Below are 19,983 nucleotides of genomic sequence, written 5' to 3'. Positions count from 1 at the left end.
AACTGATTTCCCATTATTACCGAAAACTGTGATTCTATTCATGCAGGTAATATAAAAAGTTCTCATTACAATGTATCTTATTTTATAAAACTTGTGTTAATAGGCACTAATCATTTAGTCGTGTGCCTCTTTTCTATGACATTTCTATCTTATTAAAACTTGTATCGTGTTTGTTTAAAATGTAGTCAGTAGCAACGCAAATAAAATGGCTTCTTGTACTGAAAGACTTTTTGTAAGACTAATTTAAAGTGGTTTGTGAATTCTCTGATACTTAGTTACATGTAATGTTTTGATGTTATAACTTTCAGATACAAAATATCATTTGGAGATTTAAAATATCATTTTTGTGGTTTTGTCCTGATAAGAAATCAAGATGTGCTGTAATTTGTTTTCATCGAAAGATTCCAAGAAAATTGTACCACTCGAAGAAGAACAGGTAAAATTACTGTCCAGAGCTAAAAGCCTAGACGAGAAAGGTGAACACTTGTGGGACAACCACTCGGGAAATATCAGGTTAAGAAATGCCTTTAAAAGTACGACAATTCAGGGAAAATCTAAACAGTATATGTTATATCTTGGGCCTCGTTTGTGCTTTTGACAGTGGCGGATCTAAGGGATTCAAAATTTATGACGAAGAGTTTTTTTAGTCATACTCCTTATAAGGAAACGAATACTCTCCGTCATATATTTTTAACCCTCCTCAGACCTGCCCTCGCAGTGGACAGTGTCTGCTTTATTGGGCCGAATTGTTTAAGACTTGGCAAATGTCCAGATAGCCTGTTAATCAGACTCAAACGTACAATTTTCTTTCTTTTAGCCATCTATTGGTTCAATCAAGCTCAGCGATGGACATTTTATCCCACAATTGGGATTTGGGTATGTTTTTCTATTATTTCAAAGTTTTTTGCAGAAGTAATTGGTGTGTATTTCCATAGTTTATATCACCGCTTTAAAGAGTGCCATATCTAATATTTCAAATTTGAAAAGAGGGACACCTGGGATTGGGGGGGGGGTACTAGGTTTGTGAGGTGACGGGTGTGTCCGAGCCAAAAATCGAAAATCGACCCTTTGAGGAGGAAAAATTGGCGTTTTTGGGACCCTTAGAGAGAATTTTCTCAAAATTTTTATCGATTTTCACTCGATTTTTGTCCAAATTTGGGAATTTGAATAATACGGTACTATTTGTAATCGTTTTGAAAAGTTTTTGTTGTCCTTCCTTGGAAATATTTTTATCTGAATGTTTCTTTGTCTCTAGAACTTGGCTTTCAAAAGCTGGTGAAGTTGGACTTGCTGTGAAACACGCACTGCAAAACGGTTATACACACATTGATTGTGCAAAAATATATCGAAACGAAGCTGAAATAGGGCAGTCATGCAAAGAATATTTAGAATCAGAAAACGCAAAGAGCCGTAAAAACATTTTTATAACATCAAAACTATGGGTTAAGGATTTCGGTAGCGTTAGAGAGACTTGTATGGAATCGCTAAAAGATTTACAAGTAGATTATTTGGATTTATATCTCATTCATATGCCATGGGAAGTTGATTCCACTATTGATTATGGAATTCCTACTGATGGTGTTGGCTTGATTGGTTATAACGAAGAAAGAATCAAGGTACAAGTGTGTTCAAAAAATAGGGAAAAAATCAAGAAAACTACAAAGGAGTGTCTTTAACTCGAACCTCTATAACTCAAATGTCTCCTTAAATCGATCAAGTTTTAGTCTCGTCTTAGTTAATAATACGTTATAAACCTTACTCCACAACTCGAGATTTCCTTAACTCTAATACATTTGTATTCACCGTCGGCTCTCGAGTTATTGGAGCTCCACTGTATTGCATTGCCCTTTGGGATTTATTCAACGACAAGTATGTCAATTTGTGTTGCCTACCGGAAAGATTTCACTGTCTAAAAGCTTTGGGGGTTGAATTTTAGAATGATGGACATGAAAAAAAATGATGAATTTTAGTAGATCCCTTTGCTTTGTGCTGAATATTTTTAACCCATGCAATAAGGCTGTCTAAACCAATAATATTCTCTGTTCTAGGAAACATGGTCAGAAATGGAGAAATTAAAAGACGAAGGACTTGTCAAATCTATAGGTGTCAGTAATTTCTCAGTGATGAAATTACAAAAACTGTTGGATTCACAACCCAAACATATACCAGTCATCAACCAAGTGGAATCACACCCTTATCTTCCTTGCCAAAAGATGTTTGATTTCTGCAAGAAAAATGGTAAGGCTCCTTTTCCTGTTTTACACTGATCAAGTGTACTAAAGAAATTAATGTTGACGAAAAATTAGCCTATAAAATATAACTTTCAAGAAAATCCCTAACCCTAGAAATTTTATTCCAGTGGAAATTAGTTTAACCTCAAAGTAAGAGTCGACTTCTAAACTTTTTCTTTCTGGGCTTGTTCGACACACTGAGTTACATCATCGCCATCTTACTTAGGCTTCTGTTAAACCCTCTAACGAAAAAGCTTCTTGTATTCTGCCAATCAGACTAGTGCTATCCAGTCTATTAAAAAGGCCGTAAGTGATTGCCACGTTGATCTATTTCCATTCAAGGTATTTTGATGACGGCATACTCACCGCTTGGCAAACCCTGGTCGACCAAAGTTCTTCCAAAACGACAACGAACCTTACCTCCTTGGTGATGACGTCATTTCCGCTATCGCTCACAAACATAATTCTACTAATGGCCTGGTAAGTAAACTAATATATTTGGTTCTGTATAATACTCTCAGCTGCCTTATTAAAGGGTTTTAAAAATTTCAATCTTCAATGAACTTGAAACTTGGGTGCAGTAGTTAATGACTGGGAGCTTGGGCAATTTCTTTTTGAAAACCTTAAAACTGGTTGAATACAGACAATGTTCCTTATTTTAAGAAAATAGTTTCCAGCCTAGATAATCTTTGTTCTAGATATCTGAGATCTTTTTCTACCGATTTTTGGAAATGAGAAATATCAAGCTATTTAGAGCAAAGCCTGGGACTTTTGGATTTGGCTTTTCTGAATTATATCACAACAGAATTTCCTTTCTTAACAATCATAGGTTTTACTAGCATGGGGATTGCAGCGTGGAAATTGTGTCATTTCGAAATCGACCAATGAACGACGTATCAAAGAAAATATGAAATGTCTTCGCTTGAAACTTGACCAACAAGATATGAAAGATATTAGCTCAATTACAACACGTTTTCGATACAGTCAGAACCCATGGGCTGTTCCTGAAGGAGGCAAACCTGAAGATTTGTGGGACGGAGATTTTTTGGGTTAAAATAGCAAGATATTTTTTCATGCGTGGAAAATGTTTTCTGTTATGCTAGAAAAGTGATATTTGGTTCCAAATGACATCCAATGATGAATTGGACAAAGTATCACCAGGGTTTAGTTGGATTGAGAAGCTTCTCTAGACAGAGGTACAATAAAACTAAGATTCGATAAAGAAGAGTATGACGATATCAGCAAAAGCTCTTGGTGAATTTAGTTAGTGGCGATTTGATAGATTACAAAAATCATTGCTTTCTTAGGACACTCGATGAAAAGGAACATATTTTGATGGTCTAGGGATCTTTTTAAGTGTATTAAATCTACTATTTATCCAGAGAAAATGTACAAAGTAAAAAAAAGTCTGTAAATAGTCTACTACTGTATGTATAATCAACAAATAAAACACGTGTATATCCTACTAAAACATAAGAATTTTGATTTAAAAATTTTAACATAAATAACAAGAACATTTTACTTTATCTAGAAAACTAATAGCCTAATAAGGGCCTTAATAAGAGGTTTAAAAACTCTTTAAAAATTTCCAATAATTTGCAGACACTTAGTAACTGCTGTATACGATAGGTCAGATAGAAGGTGCCCTGAAAGACGCTTCTTTAGATTTCCTTCAGGAAAAAATATCTGACGCCACCAAGATCAACGCGTCAACCTGAGCGTTTTTTTTTTCAGTCTGACAAATTTGTAAAACCTAATTTTAAACTTGATAAGCTAATAAACAAGTTCCATCTTCTTTGTTCTGGAAAGTTTTGTAAGCATTCCCTTCGAGTAAATCATCCGCCGACGTCGATCGCTCGGGCCGCGAGCTTCGATCAGAAAATGTACTTGATCGATAGATTTCGCTGGCTTTATCATCTACAGCTAACAGATGTACTCCATCCGTCATATTAATAGCTGGGTAAGTGCTGTCTTCGCCTGCAAGTGCTGAGTTTGGTAGTTTAACAAGTTCGATGGAGTAGCGTTTTTTATTTCGTTTAGTTAAAGTATTTGATACAGAGCCTGCGTAACTTCCGTTGAAGTCTTCTTCGTTGATGGCGGGATGTTCATAGCGCGTTAGCAGCACTGTAGTCGGCATATCTTCAGAAGAAAGTAAGGAAGAACGATTACTTGTTCGTGTTGGTTTATTGTTTTGGTAATGAATATATGTTGAAAACGCACTGTCTGCAAGACCGTTTGATTTTGATGAATACGCTGATTTACGGCGTATACGTTCGTACTCACGCCGCACGTCATTATTCATGAGACAATAACAAACGAATAAAAATACACCCTGGAATGAGTTCAAACCAGTAAAGATGTATTGGAAGATCAAAAGTTCTTTATTGACAGCTAAGACGCCAAACACCCATGATAATCCGAACACGGGCATTAAGAGTAAAGTTAGCCTAGCAACTCGACGCAGTTTGTTGAACTCCATTTCGTTGATACACATTTTGTGAGACGCACTTAATGTTGCGATGAGTATAATCGTGTTGATGGTCAGGACGAATAATGCAGGTCCGACGAATATCCATATAAGGAAATGTTCGGTAGAAATCCAACAAAAGTTTGGACGAGTGAAATGTTCGTGGTATTTGACGCCAGCTAAAGTCACGATAACAGCTGGTAGTACTAAATGAATGGAAATAGATAGGAGTTGAAACATAGTGCAAGTTGTTTTCCAAGCAGTTCCAACTACCATCAGAAAGTTGATTTTAGATTAAAGAATTATTGATTATCTAGAGAAATATAAGGCATTGAAATTTGGCAGATTTTCGGAACATTTGAGGGTTGATATTTTCCAGTAAACTCTAGAAATCTTTAACACAGGGATCAATATTTCAAAGTCAACTTACTCCATCCGATAAGCATGTAGACTTTCATTTTTCTTGAGCCTTTGAACACTTTGACAACCATCAAATAAACGTGAAGACCTTCTACCAGCATCCAGAAAAAGGAGGACAGGAAAGTGTACAACATCGCGATTGAAACACCAAGACAAACATACTAGAAATATAAATTTGAAAGCAGTTTAAAGTTTTATTACGTAGCACTGTACTGTCAGTCAGTCTTTAAAGTACCTCAAGTGTAAATAATCATCTTTACTGACTATATCAGTGATCCGATAACAATTAATTTAGCCATTAGGAATTGAGTGATGAGCTAAACAGCGATGGGACGCTGGGGATAAAAAAAATTTCAATAGGTGGGGATTCTTAAAGTTTTAGTGATATTTCCAGTGGGTAACAAGGTAAAGTGTAGTTCTCAATGGGTATGAACTTTTATAGTACTTCTTTCATCGGGATGATATTTAATCGATTTTTTAGTGCCCAGTGTGTCCAAGGCATTTTTTTTTCAAACAGAAACGAAAAGGTCTTCAAATCTTGCAGAATTTTGTCAATTTGGAGATGGGAAAAGCCTCTTTTTGAACCTCGCTGAGACAGAAATCCGTCTGAGACAGAGAACCTTTGTACACTAAGTGTCCCACTAAATGATTTTATGACTGTACCTTGTATTTATAGACTGAATCAGCAGCGAATGAAGAGAGCATTAGAAAGTGCAATGGCCATTGCCAAATTGATGTGAATTAGGTTGCGATCCACTTTGACCAATTGCCTGCAAAAAGAAAAATGGTTCACTATGTTTAAATTTTGACTCTTGGCATTGTTTCAAGCCTTTTTATGGGTATTGCTACGTTGTGGAAGAGATTTTGTCGAGTATAGCATAGCTTGTTTTTATCTAGTTTGAAGATATAAATTTATACATAATTGTTAGATTAGACACAATAAAGTCGTAAAAATTCACTATGACGTTTTGGTTGAATTTACAGTAAAAAGTAAGTTGCGTTGATATCCAGGCAGTTAAAAAATTGCAGTCAAATGAAAAAAATAAGTTATTCCATTCCCATTGAGTGGATTGATATGACCAAAACAAAATTTTTTGACTTTTTTACTGTAACAGTAAAAGTTCTGGAGACAGATATAAACGTGTTTGGTCTTCTTTGCTTACCCACACATCATGAAGGAGAGAATGAGAATGAGACAAGCAGCTACTGACATCCCACAACCAACATAAGTGATCAAACTCAACGCGAAACGGTGATCTGCTGGAATCTAAAGTGAAGAGGAAGTTGATAGGCTTTCTCAGTCATTGGAATGAGTCTAGCAGTATTTACAGAGGAAATTTTGAACAGCGGATGAAAGCATTATTCTTCATTAGATTTAGTAAAAATGAAGATTTGCGAATCTCATTAGACTTCTGCTCATCCTCTAGCGAAAAAAGTTTCTTATAGGAAGTATACCTGTGGAGGTCTGCGATTCAGACTACAATCTCATTGGTCAGTCTTCTTTCAAGTAGAAACATGCAGAATATGAACCCATTTTATGAGTTCTGTTATTACGTCACCTTTCGAAGTGAGCTATTATTCGTTATGATTTCGATAAAAAATTGGGCTGTAGGTTACGAAAGTGAAAGTGAAATGTAACAAACCTCGTATTTTTCGACTTGCATGAGAACAGAGAAGGGAGTCATATGATTACATTTACAAATAACCATCGAAGTGTTGGTGAGATACGTCAAGCATCCATCTGTACGCCAAGAACTGAAATCAAGATTTTATCGATTTTTTAACATTAATGAGAAAACGAAGGGACTGATTTATAGTTGATGAAGAGAATCGGAGCCAAAGGAGCTGAATTAAAGTTTAACTTGACGAAGAGAGTTGAGAATTTAAAAAGGTATCTTCTAATCAGAAGTTTTTAAAGAACATAGTGTCCTCCTGGGTTGGTTCCCCCCACTAAAAATCAAAATTTTTCTCCATTCCCCCCTCTTTTATTTCCCCCACCATATTTCAAAATTTTTCGGTTCCCCCCTCTTTTTTGAATTCCCCCAGCTATTTGAAGATTTTGCGGTTCCCCCATATGGTTAACATAAAAATGCCTTAAAACAAGTTTGAAATTTTGGAAAGCTTGAAAAAATAGCCTTGAAAGTGCTGGAAAAATGAAATTGTATTGAAAAGTTGGTTTATCCCAAAAGATTTGCTGATTTTATTGCTTAAACAGGTTTTGCAACAAGATCACCTTGAGATCAGTGAAGTTCCCCCAGTCAAAATCTCCTAAATTTATGGTTTTCCCCCCTCTTTATTTTCCCCCAGCAAATTTCAAATTTTTCATTTTCCCCCATACTTTAAAAAAAGGGCCAAAATCAGAATCCCCCCCCTTTATAAAGGGGGGGGGGGAGGACACTATGAAGAAGCTGTTAGGTCCGTGAATCAGACTCGTTGCTAAACGGAGATGAACAAGTAATACTTTAATGGACCTACCTATTTATAAAACGAATAATTAGAATTTAATGGAAGTAATGTATAATTTTGGGCATTGCCATTTTACATCATTGTGCGAAAAATCATGAAAATCTGTCGAGTATAAGTTGAAAAAATGAAGGAAACCGTTTTACGCCGGTTTTCGCCTGTTCCGGCGATTTCTAAGGAGTTCCGGATTCAAAGGATGATTTTTTTTTGGAAATCAAACAATGCTAAGTTTGGGGCATCATCATAAAGAACATTTTTGTAAAGAAACAATTAAAATAAGTTGAAAAAATGTGACGGAAATGTGAAAAAAAACGACGATTTCCGGCACATTTCCGGTTCTACAGACCGGAAAAAAATTTTTTTTCGACAAACGGTTTTCGACACCTTTTCGGCAGTACTAATGTGCATCTGTGTGCAAAAAATCGCAAAAAACTAATGAGAAAATCTCGAGAAAATCTCAAAAAACCGCTTTTTTCGGGACATTTCCGGTTCTACCGGCCGGAAAAATTTCTTTTTCGAAAATTGGGCTCTGTCACATTTTGGGCATTGCCATTTTATATCATTGTGCAAAAAAAATCATGAAAATCTGTGGAGTATAATTGAAAAAATGAAGGAAAAAACCGTTTTACGCCGGTTTTCGGCTGTTCCGTTCCGGCGATTTTTTAAGGAGTTCCGGATTCAAAGGATGATTTTTTTGGAAATCAAACGATGCTAAGTTTTGGGCATCATCATAAAGAACATTTTTCTGTAAAGAAACAATTAAATAAGTTGAAAAAATGTGACGGAAATGTGAAAAAACGACGATTTCCGGCACATTTCCGGTTCTACAGACCGGAAAAAATTTGTTTTCGGCAAACGGTTTTCGACACCTTTTCGGCAGTACTAATGTGCATCTATGTGCAAAAAATCGCAAAAAACTAATGATAAAATCTCGAGAAAATCTCAAAAAACCGCTTTTTTCGGGATATTTCCGGTTCTACCGGCCGGAAAAAATTTTTTTTCGAAAATCGGGCTCCGTCACATTCGAGGGTTTATAGTAATGCACCTTTGTGCAAAAAATCAGAAAAATTGAATGAGCCAATCTCGAGAAAAGTTGGTAACTAACGAACGAACGAACGAACGAACGAACTAACGAACACGGGTTAATTTATAGGACCTCCACCCCACCGGGGTAGGTCCAAAAAGCGTCAAAATATCTGACCCCTTCCTCCTAGAACAGAGCTCAGAAAGACAAAAGGAGTAGCGTGTTCAAAGAGTAGCGGTACTTACTTTTCTCCCCAATAGACACATTTTGCATCATACAGTTTTTGCTGCAAAAAAAAACGATTGAATTACTTGAATCTTACAAGATAGGTTCATTTTTAGTTTTTTCTATATTTCAAGGCTCTTGTACGAATAGAGAAAATACTTTCTAGAGTGCGCACTTACTGCTTTTGTGTTGATGACATATTCGAATGGCGTTTGAAATGGCGCCCTCAATGGCGGATCCACGTTGATTGCATATACTTTATCAGAAACCTGGAAATCATCCATACTAAAAAAATATCGAGAAAAAAAGCTTAGAAGAGTCAAGGCGAAGACACATTGTAAAGAATCTCTAAGGGTTTTAGGGACCAAAGACTACAGACCGCAAGAACAAGAGATGGGACTGGAAACTGGTAACCATAGGAGATTGAACACAACAAAGATGGCAAACCTAGCAGCATTCATGACAGGTAGTGGTTGATACTCCATTGCCATAATAGAAAATTCTTCATCTTTGGATTGTTGGAAGAAGTTTGATGGTAAGTATAATCCTTCTCTCTCTTTCCATTCCTTTTTATCCGTCTTCGACATGCCATGGAATGAATATTCTTTAAATTCTCCTCGCTTGATCGTTGATACTTCAACCACTGAACGCAATTACAGAGATACCATTTAATACCATTTAATAATAAAATTTGCAGTGACTATCATCTGACAGGAGGGCATTCGATTCAAAAACGACCGTACGTGCGGCTCAAAACTAGGCCTTTGAAATCGGACCCTTAAGCGCAGAGAAAGCTCAGCGAAATTTGGGCAAAACATCGACCCTTTCGGTGCTTTTTCTTGAAAAACTTTGACCATTTTAACTAAGGCAAATCATGGTCAGTGTTTCCAAATTTTACATTCTAGAGTGGATTTTTTCATCTTTGCTCATTTCGACCCTTACAGTGCACTTTGGTAACTTGGAAAAAAGGACCCTTAAGGGCTCTGACCATAGTGAATTTTTAATATTTGCCACTTACAAAATATAAAGTTCTACTTGATGTAGCACACAAAACTGTGGCATGTTATACATTTTCTGTTAGGCCAATTATCCGTGAGTCTGAAAATTTAAGAATCGCATTGAAAAAATTGATGAAGAAGAAAATGAAGACTTTCGCAAAGAAGAGTATTTCAACTTTGAAGAGCTTATTTTCGGCGAAGAAAAAAAATTTTGAAAATATTTTTGCGGTAGATGGTGTATCTTTTATCGAACTAAAACTATTTTTACGGAAAATTTTTCTAAAAGTTTATTTGCTTCAAAATCTTGAAAATAGTGCTTTTCGACCAATTTTCCATCCCAATTTTCCATAGAAAAACAGCCATAACTTTTGATGCATTAATTTAGAAAGTTTTTCCGAAACATTTAAAACAGTTCAATTCTTTGCGGACAGTTTGAAAAAACTTCGAAACAAAAAGGTTAATTACCCATTAAAACTTAGTACTTTTTATAGAAGAAAGTGATGCAACATATTATTAACGTCTATATTATTAAAGTTCATAACGTCATTTTTGCAATTAAATTCTTAGTTACTCTTAAGGGGTTTGATTAGAAAGCAATTTATAAAGGCAAATCTTTGTTAAAAGTCTTAAATAACCTAAAACATAGCTTTTACGTTCAAATACTTAAATCAATTTTTCGCCCTTAAGAGCCGCACGTGCGGTAGGTCGTTTACCTTGAGTGCCCATACTCGCGGGGCTATCAATGAGTTTGATACATCTGCAGTGAAAGTTTTCATTAAGACTTTGCTCCTCGATAGTAAAAACGCTAGCAGGTAAAGTTTCTTCATTTGAAAAAAAAGTTTACTTAAAAAATACGAGACTTACTTATACGATCTGAAGTGAATCGTTTGTTATCTTTTGTTTCCTTGGCAACATTGGTGAAAACAGTTTCCAAATATTCCAGCAAGGGTAAGGAACCGTTCATAACCTACAAAATGAAATTAACAAATCTTTGTCTATGGTTGAGTGTTGTGATCAGCGTCTGGTCGGCAAAAGGTTAAAAGACTCGACAAGAAAAAATGAAAATATTTTCCTTCGTGGATCATTAAAAGATTACATAGTAAAAATTTACGGTAATTTTCCTGTGTTTAATAATAACAAATAAGGTTTTTTTCTTTATCCACATTTTTTACCTCAGTTGAATTATCTGTCTGGATTTTCATCCATAAATTTGATGATCGCGAGATGAAATTCTATAAAATAAAAGAAGCAAAGTTCCTTTTTAGATCAAACCCTCTCTTATCACTCGTGCTTTATCATAATGATCGACTTTTCAAGATAATCAAATCTCCAAGAGCGTGACAATTGGAAGAAAAAACGAGATGCAAAATGGTAACTTGTAATTCTAATTTTCTCACTTGCACCCATACTTCATTTGCAAAATCCTCCTTTGAAATGTCTTGGTGTAAAAACTTCTTCATATCTGAAAAAAAGACAACAACATAATAATCGAATTCAAACTAATGGTACCATTTCTAATTGTGAAAAATTATTACAAAAACCATCGTTAGGTCCACGGCCAGGTAGTAAATAAATCAAATATGGAGACAAAGGTCAGGTTTTAGAATTCGTCTCTCTAAAGTCTAGGCGAATAGTAGGTTAATTTGACACCCGATGTAGAATGTTTTTCCGTAACACTAAGGCTCTGAAACAACCCTATATCAGCGACACGGTGAGATCCACTCCGGTGAAAATATTTGTCAAAAATAACAAAATCTCAAATTCTAACCCGGTGAGTTTTTAATAACCACCCCGGTGAATTTTTAATAACCAACCCGGTGGATTTTCAATCTTCACAGTGTCACTGAGACAGGGTTGCTTTGAAGATCGGAAAATATTTCAACACCTGAAAGGTTTTGGATTACGGAATTTCACCAGATTTAGAATTTAGAGCGGGGGGCCTGCGAACCCTGGCCCTCGTTTACAGGGATTGACCTGACCAATAGCCTTGTCTACTTTTAGATTCTTTTAATAACAAAATACAATTAACCTTTAGTAATCTGTTTGGATGGTAGAATAGGGACCACTGCAATAGAAGTGTTTTCGTAGATGTTCATCGCCGACGAAGGTGAAACTAAAACGATGAAAGTATCAGAAAGCTGTGCTTCAATATTCAAAGTGGAACCCTGATTGCTGTAAAACGTAAGCTACAAGACAAATTGTAATTCCAAGAGTGGAAGCTATGTGAGAAAATTGTCCTGCATTATAGTAGGGGAAAATTGTTCGTTTTTTTCTAGGTCGCTCGAATTTTTTAGTCAAAGCACTTGTTACTTTAATGGGATAAACTTTCGCGGGGATTAAATTTCGCGGATTTCGCGGATTTGGGTGTCATCTGCGAAATTCCGCGAAATTAAGTCCCAATGGAAATTTGGAAGGGCCTCATCAGCGAAATATTTCTAAACAAAACTCAAAATATGTCAAATAAATACTATTTGAATGGTTACTTGCATCAAAGAGGCGCAAATAATGTGTATTTCAACAACCAACATGCATGATTTGACAGTAGAAGCCACAAATTCGTAAAAATATTGCCACTTAATAGTGCAACCCGCGAAATTTTCGAATTTCGCGGATAGGCTCAACCGCGAAATTTAATCCCCGCGAAAGTTTATCCCATTAAAGTATACATTTTTGGAAAGTTAAGGGGTAGGGAAATCAAATGAAAATTTTAGCTTGAGAAAACGGAGACCTGTTGTATATTTTTGGAAAGCTCTCAAAAAATTAAGATTAGAGATATATTGAAAGTAAAGGCGATTTCTGTACCTAACTCGAGAAATTAACCCTTAAAAACAGTTTTTTTCAGCCAGAAAATTTTTTGCGCTTTTGGAAGCTCAATATCTCGAGTTAGGTACTGAAATCATCTATACTTGCAATATATCACTAATCTTAATTTTTTGAGAGCTTTCCAAAAATATACGAGTCTCCGTTATCTCAAGCTAAAATTTTCATTAGTTTTTGACTCTATAACTATAATCTTTGCCTGAGACCGTCATATTTGTCCGAAAATCACACAAAAGTGTCCGAAAAAAAAAATTGGCACCCGAGTTATTTGATTCCCCTACCCCTTGGCTTTCCAAAAATGTATAACAAGTGCTTTGACTAAAAGATTCGAGCGATTTTACAAATTTCCCCCTACTATTAGAGCCTTGCTAAGTTTTCATGACTCGAAGGAAATGTTTCTCCGCTTTTAAGGTAAGATTATTTGCATATTGCTAAAAGCAAGAAATTTACCTGTAAGGCTTTTACTTGTTGTTACCAAGGCTTTCTCATAATTGGATGAAATTGAAGTTACACTTGATTGTAATGAAGGGCTGACTCCTTTAGACACAGTGGTGGTTGGAAATAAAAGTGCTTGTGTTTGCCGGGTAGTAATAGACAACGGGATGCTTGTGAAGGATGGTAAAACTGTTTCCGTTGACATCATATCAGTATTAAACAACAATGTGCTACTAGGTTTAAATGACGACACGGTCTTCGATGTTATCGAGAATTTGACATTTGTACTGATTGACTGGTTAAAGGATCTTAGGCTGGTTATCAGGGTTGACACGATTTCACCAAGGCCGCTTGACATTGATGATGGTTCTGAAAACTCAATAACACTTGTAGAGTACATCTCTGAAAATGATATGGTCTCGGAATTAAAGTTAGTTTGTACAGTCTGACTTTGTGATTCGATTATCATTGAGCTGTTTGATGATACGGCAGTAGATGCGGCCGATTCCAGCATTAACGACGAGTTCACAGCTTCAAATAAAAATGATGTTGAAATACTACTCTGATAAGATAAGATCGTCTCCACGGTGGATCCTACTTCGGAAAAGGATCTATTGATACTTGATAGTGAAGGCAATATTGAAGAAACATTGCTAAAATCAATATCTGAAGATCTAACAGATGTTCCGATTGATGGTGAAGTTTCTACTGATTGGTCGATAGCTAGAGACGTGATTGAAGAGGATTGGATGACCATAGTATGTTCAAAAGAAGTTGATCCATCTTCGACTAGGGTCATACTGAATGAAGAGATCAGTGATTGACTTGGTTGCACAGATTCTACTTGCATTGATTCGATTAACGATGAATTTGTTGGAATCGTTGATTGATTTTGTTTTAAAGATACAGATGGCTTAATATCCAAAGCCACTGAAGTGTTCATGTCGATACTTTTTGAAATAGAAATACTTGGTGATATTTGCAAGATAGAGGAGTATGAAGATTTTTCAATCGAAATAACCGAAGCCGATGAGACATCTATACTTTGAGCGAAAGATGACGATTGACTTATTCGCGTATAGTTTATGTTGTCTGGCTCGATGACGGAAGATGGAATATGTGATGCCTCGTTTGATGGAAATAATAATTTGGAAGGTTCGATGGATAAGGTTGAAGATTGAACAGAATGAACTGTCCTTTGAATATCCATATCTGGCTGAGAAGATGAAAGTGGTTTCAAAATCGCTGTCGTATTGGCGGAGAAAATGGCGACATAAGTGGCATGAGAAGAAACTTTATCGTCTTTAAGTTGAGTCGTCGAGGGCTTAACAATTTCTTGAATTTGAGTAATTGTTTTGTTGATAAACGATAATGTTGGTCTTCCTTTAGTTTTTATACTTATGGTTTGAAGTTTTTGAGTTGACAAAGTCGAGTTTAATGAGGAAGCAACATTCACTCTGACTTCCGCATCAGGTAATATGGAGGTCTTTAAGATTTGATCTACGTCAATACTTGATGTGGGTTGGATGTTTGGTAGCAGTGACGTTGTCTTATCAATGTTTTTGATTGGTTCTTGAGTACTAGCAAGTATTTCACTCGCAGATAACGCCTCATCCTTCACTTTAGAAAGAACAGTAGAGCTAGGTTGCATATGCTTTACAGTACTGACTTTTATCCCTGCAATACTTTGTTCAGGAGATTTGTAATATGATGATAAGTCAAAAGTAGGTCTTTGTGATGACTCGACAATCGGGCTTGAGTTTTGATTCTCAATGAAGCTGTCATCACAAAGCAGCCGTTGCACTTCAAGCGCACTTGTTTGTATGTTATTCAATAGTATCGTCCGAAAAGTTTCATGTCCATAAGAATAAAATAGACATACAAGTTCGTCATCTGGGATTGTTGATGACGAGTCATCATTTTTTGACAGTTGCGTTTTTACTGACTGTGATTTAGCTAAAACTAATGCGAATGAATTCGAATTTATTATTGTATTGCGGACCAAATTTTGAACGCAATTTAGATTGAAATCGATACTAGATCGTTCATATTTTAAAATAACAAGTTTCGAACGGATTTGATCGAAATTCGTTTCGTTGATAATCGTTGTCCGCACATCACCGCCGACAAATTTCGAGCAAGTTCTTCATCACTGTACACTTGAGCTGTCAGGCGTATTTTGGTTTTGTTGATTTCGTTCAGTAAGACTTCAATAAAACTTTTTTGAGAACCGAAATCAACAGGGTTTGTGCCAGATGTCGAATCTATCATAACGACAAGATTAAGTTCCAAGTCACAACCTACAAAGGAAATAAGATTTGTTTTCAAGACCCGGTAGGATTTTTTCAGCCATTGGGGTAAAATTAATGGACTGAAAGAAGATGGGGATTGATATTCTCATATTTTTTATGCCTTGGGATTTAAATTCTTTCGAGTTAAAAAATAACATAATATTTTGTAGTGAAGATTGGTTAATTTGATTACTTTCAGTGGGGACCAAAATTGGAGGAAAATCCCCCCAGTGGGAAGGGGTCCCAGTGGGTCTGTGATAAGGGAGTATCCTAGTAGACATTATTGGAGTGATTTAACACATATGTTTTTGGATTGTGGAAAAATTTCTTCATTTATTCAGTCTTGTATCGAAGATAAGAGCTTATTTCTGGTCTCGGTTTCAAAGTTTCTGATTAGAGAGCAAGGTAAACATTGCGTTGATTACCCCTGAGTTTACCCCGAAATTCGGCCCTTCTTTCTAGCGAGTTTCAGTAGGGGTTTAGGAGAGCTCTATGGTTTTACAGAAATTCTTAGCTTAAAAGGGGTTGGTGTAATTTAAGATGCACGATCTAACGATTTACGATTCACGATGCGCGATCCATGCATAAAGTATGCTGATTATTCCTAATAATTATCATTAAAAATAACTTATATAACATAATTCTAAAACAATGGCATAATCTTTTCTCGCTTTTGTTCACCACAGTAAATTTATCCAAAAAAAAGAAATAAATAAGCAATGGAACTACGAATAATTACAACCGTAAAATTATGAAAAACATAACTTGCATAATCTTACAATAAAAAAGTGAAAGTAATAAACAATGCATAAGAAACATTTTTGCTCTCAGTTTTAACAATCAATAATCGAATATAGGAATTTCCTTCTTAAAGCAAATAAAAGAATATATTGGAGAACAATATGTTTTGCGGACCGTAATGTACGAAGCAAAAAACGGATGCTCTATTATGAGAAAGAATTTTCTTTCGGTAAACAATTTCCCTATATTGATTCAAGTTATGCAAAAGAGAGAAAGAGAGTACAGAAGGTGAATGCAAGTGGCTTTCACTTTCTTTTTTAATCTATAAAAACGCACTGAAAGCTTATTTAAATATAATTTGTATAATCTTACATAAATTATGTTTTTAAAAATAATTGAGTTTCAGCGAATGAAAGTTTGTAAATTGCCTAAATATTTTATCATGATTAGTATAATTACGCATGAATTAACATATTTTATGCATGGATCGCGAATCGTGCATCGTAAATCGTTAGATCGTGCATCTTAAATTACACCAACCCGCTTAAAAGTATGTCGACGGTGATCGTCGGCGAAAAAGAAAGACATAAACTATATTTTGACACAAAAACATCAGTGAACCCCCCCTGTGCGATTCGTAAGTGTTTTTAAACCATTGATGGAGGTTATATATTCTATAATTGAATAAAATTTTCAATTATTCATGTTTCTAATGTATTTTCCATATATCCTTTCTATACTTCAAACAGAAAAATGATAGCAGGATATCATGATTTTGTACTTCTTATTTTAATGGCGCCTAAAACAGGTGAAATTAAAGAAGAAATACTCTCCCCTCCCTCTTTTGACCTTTCTCGAGTGGGAGTGCATTTAAGATTTCCTCAGTTGTTATTATTGAAGACAATTTTTTCCCAAAAGGTTGAGGCTAAAAAGGCTGTTTAAGTATATAGGGAGGAGGAGGAGTATCATATCATACAGTCGAGTCGAACACGCACGGGGAACAGAGATTTGTTCGAGGTGATGTAAATTTTGAGATATGGAGTATCAGTAAGGTTTATAGGCATTGTTAATTGAGGGGACTACAGTTTAATACAGTTTAAACTCTTTAATTAATCTGTTCGACTTAAGGACAGTCAAAATCTTGCCTCCCCAGTTTGCGCGAACTTTAGTCGACCCATCGCTACTGCATTCGAGTTGTAGGAGCTTTGCTCCCATCCCACCCAGGGGGCAGACACATTTGTTATGCATTTCAACAAGGAACTTCGATTTCAACAAACGAACAATGAGATGAATCTAAATAGATGACGTCAATTGAAGAGGAAAAGTAAAGCAAAATAAATCAATCATTCATTGTACAGGAATTGAAAATGAAAAGATGTGAGTGGTTCCAACAATAAAATTGTTATGCATTCGGTTTTTATAAGAACTCATGGCTCATTTTAAGGAGGAGCTTAGAAAGATATGAGTCTATTTCACAATATGGATTAATTGCCAATTTCTTTAAATCAGAGATAAGCTAGATAAGGTCTTTATCATGTGATATCAAGTTAGTTTTAGTTAGTTCTTATAAAAAGTATACTCTTTTTCAAGATAAAGAAAGTTATTTTGTTTATTTCTTGAGCTATGAAGAAGTCTGTTCAAGCAGTGCAATACACATCACTTGTTGAGTATGATGCTGTATTTTGTCTGTGAAAACCTGCTGTGAAAATGATCGTGTTTTTTAGTATAGCAAAAGTTTAAAACATAGAGCACACTTGTTCATTTTTTAGACAAACTGAGTCAAACATAGGTAACTATTGACACAAACACAAAACTGAAATATGAATCACGATTTTATACATAAAAGAAACCTAAAAACTAAAAGTAAATAGACAAATTCTCTGTAAAAACAAAACGAACTTGGTAAAATTGCAGTAAATATAAGAAAGACTGTGTTATCTTTTTGAACGAAATGGGAATATATAGAACTTACTGTCAACTTTTTGCCATAACAAAACGTATAGCATTAAGAAAATGAAATGCCTTGCCATTTTGTATCCAAATATTAAAAGTGAAAGTTCTTCAAAATACAGTAAATATTCTGCACAACAATTTCTCATCAGACGATAGCCATCATCGTTACTCGTTACAAAAACAATTCATCAATAAAATCAAACAACCAAAAAACCACACGATTCTTTTTCAAACAATCACAAAAGATTTCTTCTCCCAGTTGAGTTGAGTGTATAGTTTAATGACTTGCACGCATTTCATAAGATTCGAGAACAAAAACAATCCCGTTAAAGCAAATTGCAACAGGATAAGCTCGTTAATGACATCTCTCCTTTGTTATCTTTCTGAAAGGTTGTGAAAGGTTTTCATTTCTAACCAAGTCATTGATTTGTTTTCGACTTGTAATTAATTTTTCTTTTTCTATGACAAAAAAATGACGCCAATAATATCATTAACAGCAACAGCAACACAAACCAGACGCTCCAACAGCAGACAAAAAAATGTCGAATTTTTGTACATTAAACTCGTTATGTACGAAACTTCAAAAATGATGCAGCAAGAGAAGCAAAAAGAGAAAGTAAAAATATGTCCACTGCTGCACAGTCAAATATAAGAATATTATAAACAAAATATGCCAACGATTTTAACACAAACCACACACATATACACTCTACAAAAGCAATATAGAAGATTTTATTAATGTTTAATGACTTTTCATAGACATGTTTTCAATGCAAAGACGGGGGTCGTGTCGATATTTGTAAATACTCGATTCATGTTTTCCCCTTTAATTGATAAAAGCAAAGGTCTTTCAAACAAAGGGAATTTTGATCGATTCGAAAGCAGATCCAGCCCCTATTTTTTATAAGCTTTATATACAACTCTCATCACGTATTATATTTCAATCATAGCTTTCTATCAATGATAATACCCTCTTGTTGATATAATAGCTCAACAAAGCTTATATCATTCAATTTTATTAATGTTTTTCAATTTCTGTGAAGATTGAAAAGCGAAAAAAAAAATAAAACAATCATCAAGAAGAGCTATAGAAACGGTTTCCTGGTAGCTAACCAAACCAAAAAACAATGAATACTTCTGTGAGAGAGCATAAAAGACATAAAAACAAGAGAAAAACTTTCAGGACACAGTATGCTTCCTCATATTTCCTACATCCATTTTAGCAACAAAAATTAAACACTCTGGCCATTTTTTCGATTGGCTGTCTCCTACAATATTGTAATGAAAAGCCATAAAACTTCCTTCATTCAGAGAGGAAAAAATTAAATCATTAAACATAACCGTAGTCCTGAATTTCTCCGTTTTTTCCGTTGAAATAATTCTATCAAAGAGCATTTTATAAGGCATACAGGAAAACTGGGAGCCGGGAGTCGGGAGGCTGAAATCGAAAGTGGGAGGCGGGAGGCGGGAGGCTGAAAACGAAAGTGGGAGGCGGGAGGCTGAAATTGAAAGTGGGAGGCGGGAGGCTGAATACGAAAGTGGGAGGCGGGAGCTGAAATTGAAAGTGGAGCGGGAGGCTGAAACGAAAGTGGCAGGCGGAGGCTGAAATTGAAAGTGAAAGTGGGAGGCGGGAGGCTGAAAACGAAAGTGGGAGGCGGGAGGCTGAAATTGAAAGTGGGAGGCGGGAGGCTTAAAACGAAAGTGGGGAGCGGGAGGCTGAAAACGAAAGCTGGGAGGCGGGAGGTGGGAGTCGGGAGGCTGAAATCGAAGGTGATATAGGCTGAAAACGAATAGACGAAAGGCCGAAAGCAAGAACCAAGTTGCAAAGATAAACAAAATCTTGTGAAGATAAACAAAGACAACGGTTTAAAAAGCACTCTCACGAGTTCCGTATCGTTTGTTAGTATACGCTTTT

At 35.6% G+C, this 19,983-nt stretch overlaps 2 protein-coding genes across 2 annotated transcripts; one reads left to right on the top strand and one right to left on the bottom strand.

Moving 5' to 3' along the window:
* The first annotated feature begins 270 nt into the window (after positions 1 to 270).
* Positions 271 to 3,377, top strand: LOC136810619 (aldo-keto reductase family 1 member B1-like). The gene is given in 7 exon segments (XM_067067180.1): positions 271 to 436; positions 818 to 876; positions 1,256 to 1,616; positions 2,049 to 2,238; positions 2,574 to 2,605; positions 2,607 to 2,711; positions 3,061 to 3,377. Coding segments are annotated over 7 exon segments (1,035 nt in total). The 5' UTR covers positions 271 to 373; the 3' UTR covers positions 3,286 to 3,377.
* Positions 3,378 to 3,913: 536 nt separating this feature from the next.
* LOC136810751 (uncharacterized) lies at positions 3,914 to 18,275 on the bottom strand. The gene is made up of 15 exons (XM_067067354.1): positions 18,088 to 18,275; positions 13,099 to 15,383; positions 11,858 to 11,941; positions 11,226 to 11,290; positions 11,001 to 11,060; positions 10,693 to 10,795; positions 9,278 to 9,473; positions 9,010 to 9,115; positions 8,851 to 8,891; positions 6,762 to 6,873; positions 6,282 to 6,385; positions 5,806 to 5,888; positions 5,634 to 5,647; positions 5,129 to 5,279; positions 3,914 to 4,904 (listed from the first exon to the last, which is right to left on the bottom strand). Exons 2-15 carry the CDS (start codon positions 14,732 to 14,734, stop codon positions 3,991 to 3,993), a joined length of 3,669 nt encoding a protein of 1,222 aa, XP_066923455.1. The 5' UTR covers positions 14,735 to 15,383; positions 18,088 to 18,275; the 3' UTR covers positions 3,914 to 3,990.
* Between the last annotated feature and the right edge of the window lie 1,708 nt (positions 18,276 to 19,983).

Source organism: Clytia hemisphaerica, unplaced genomic scaffold (genome assembly GCF_902728285.1).
Source record: "Clytia hemisphaerica strain Z4C2 unplaced genomic scaffold, Clytia hemisphaerica genome assembly, whole genome shotgun sequence".
Classification (NCBI taxonomy): domain Eukaryota; kingdom Metazoa; phylum Cnidaria; class Hydrozoa; order Leptothecata; family Clytiidae; genus Clytia; species Clytia hemisphaerica.
The sequence above is the reverse complement of the archived record's forward strand: the minus strand, read 5'-3'. Positions and strand labels throughout refer to the sequence as shown.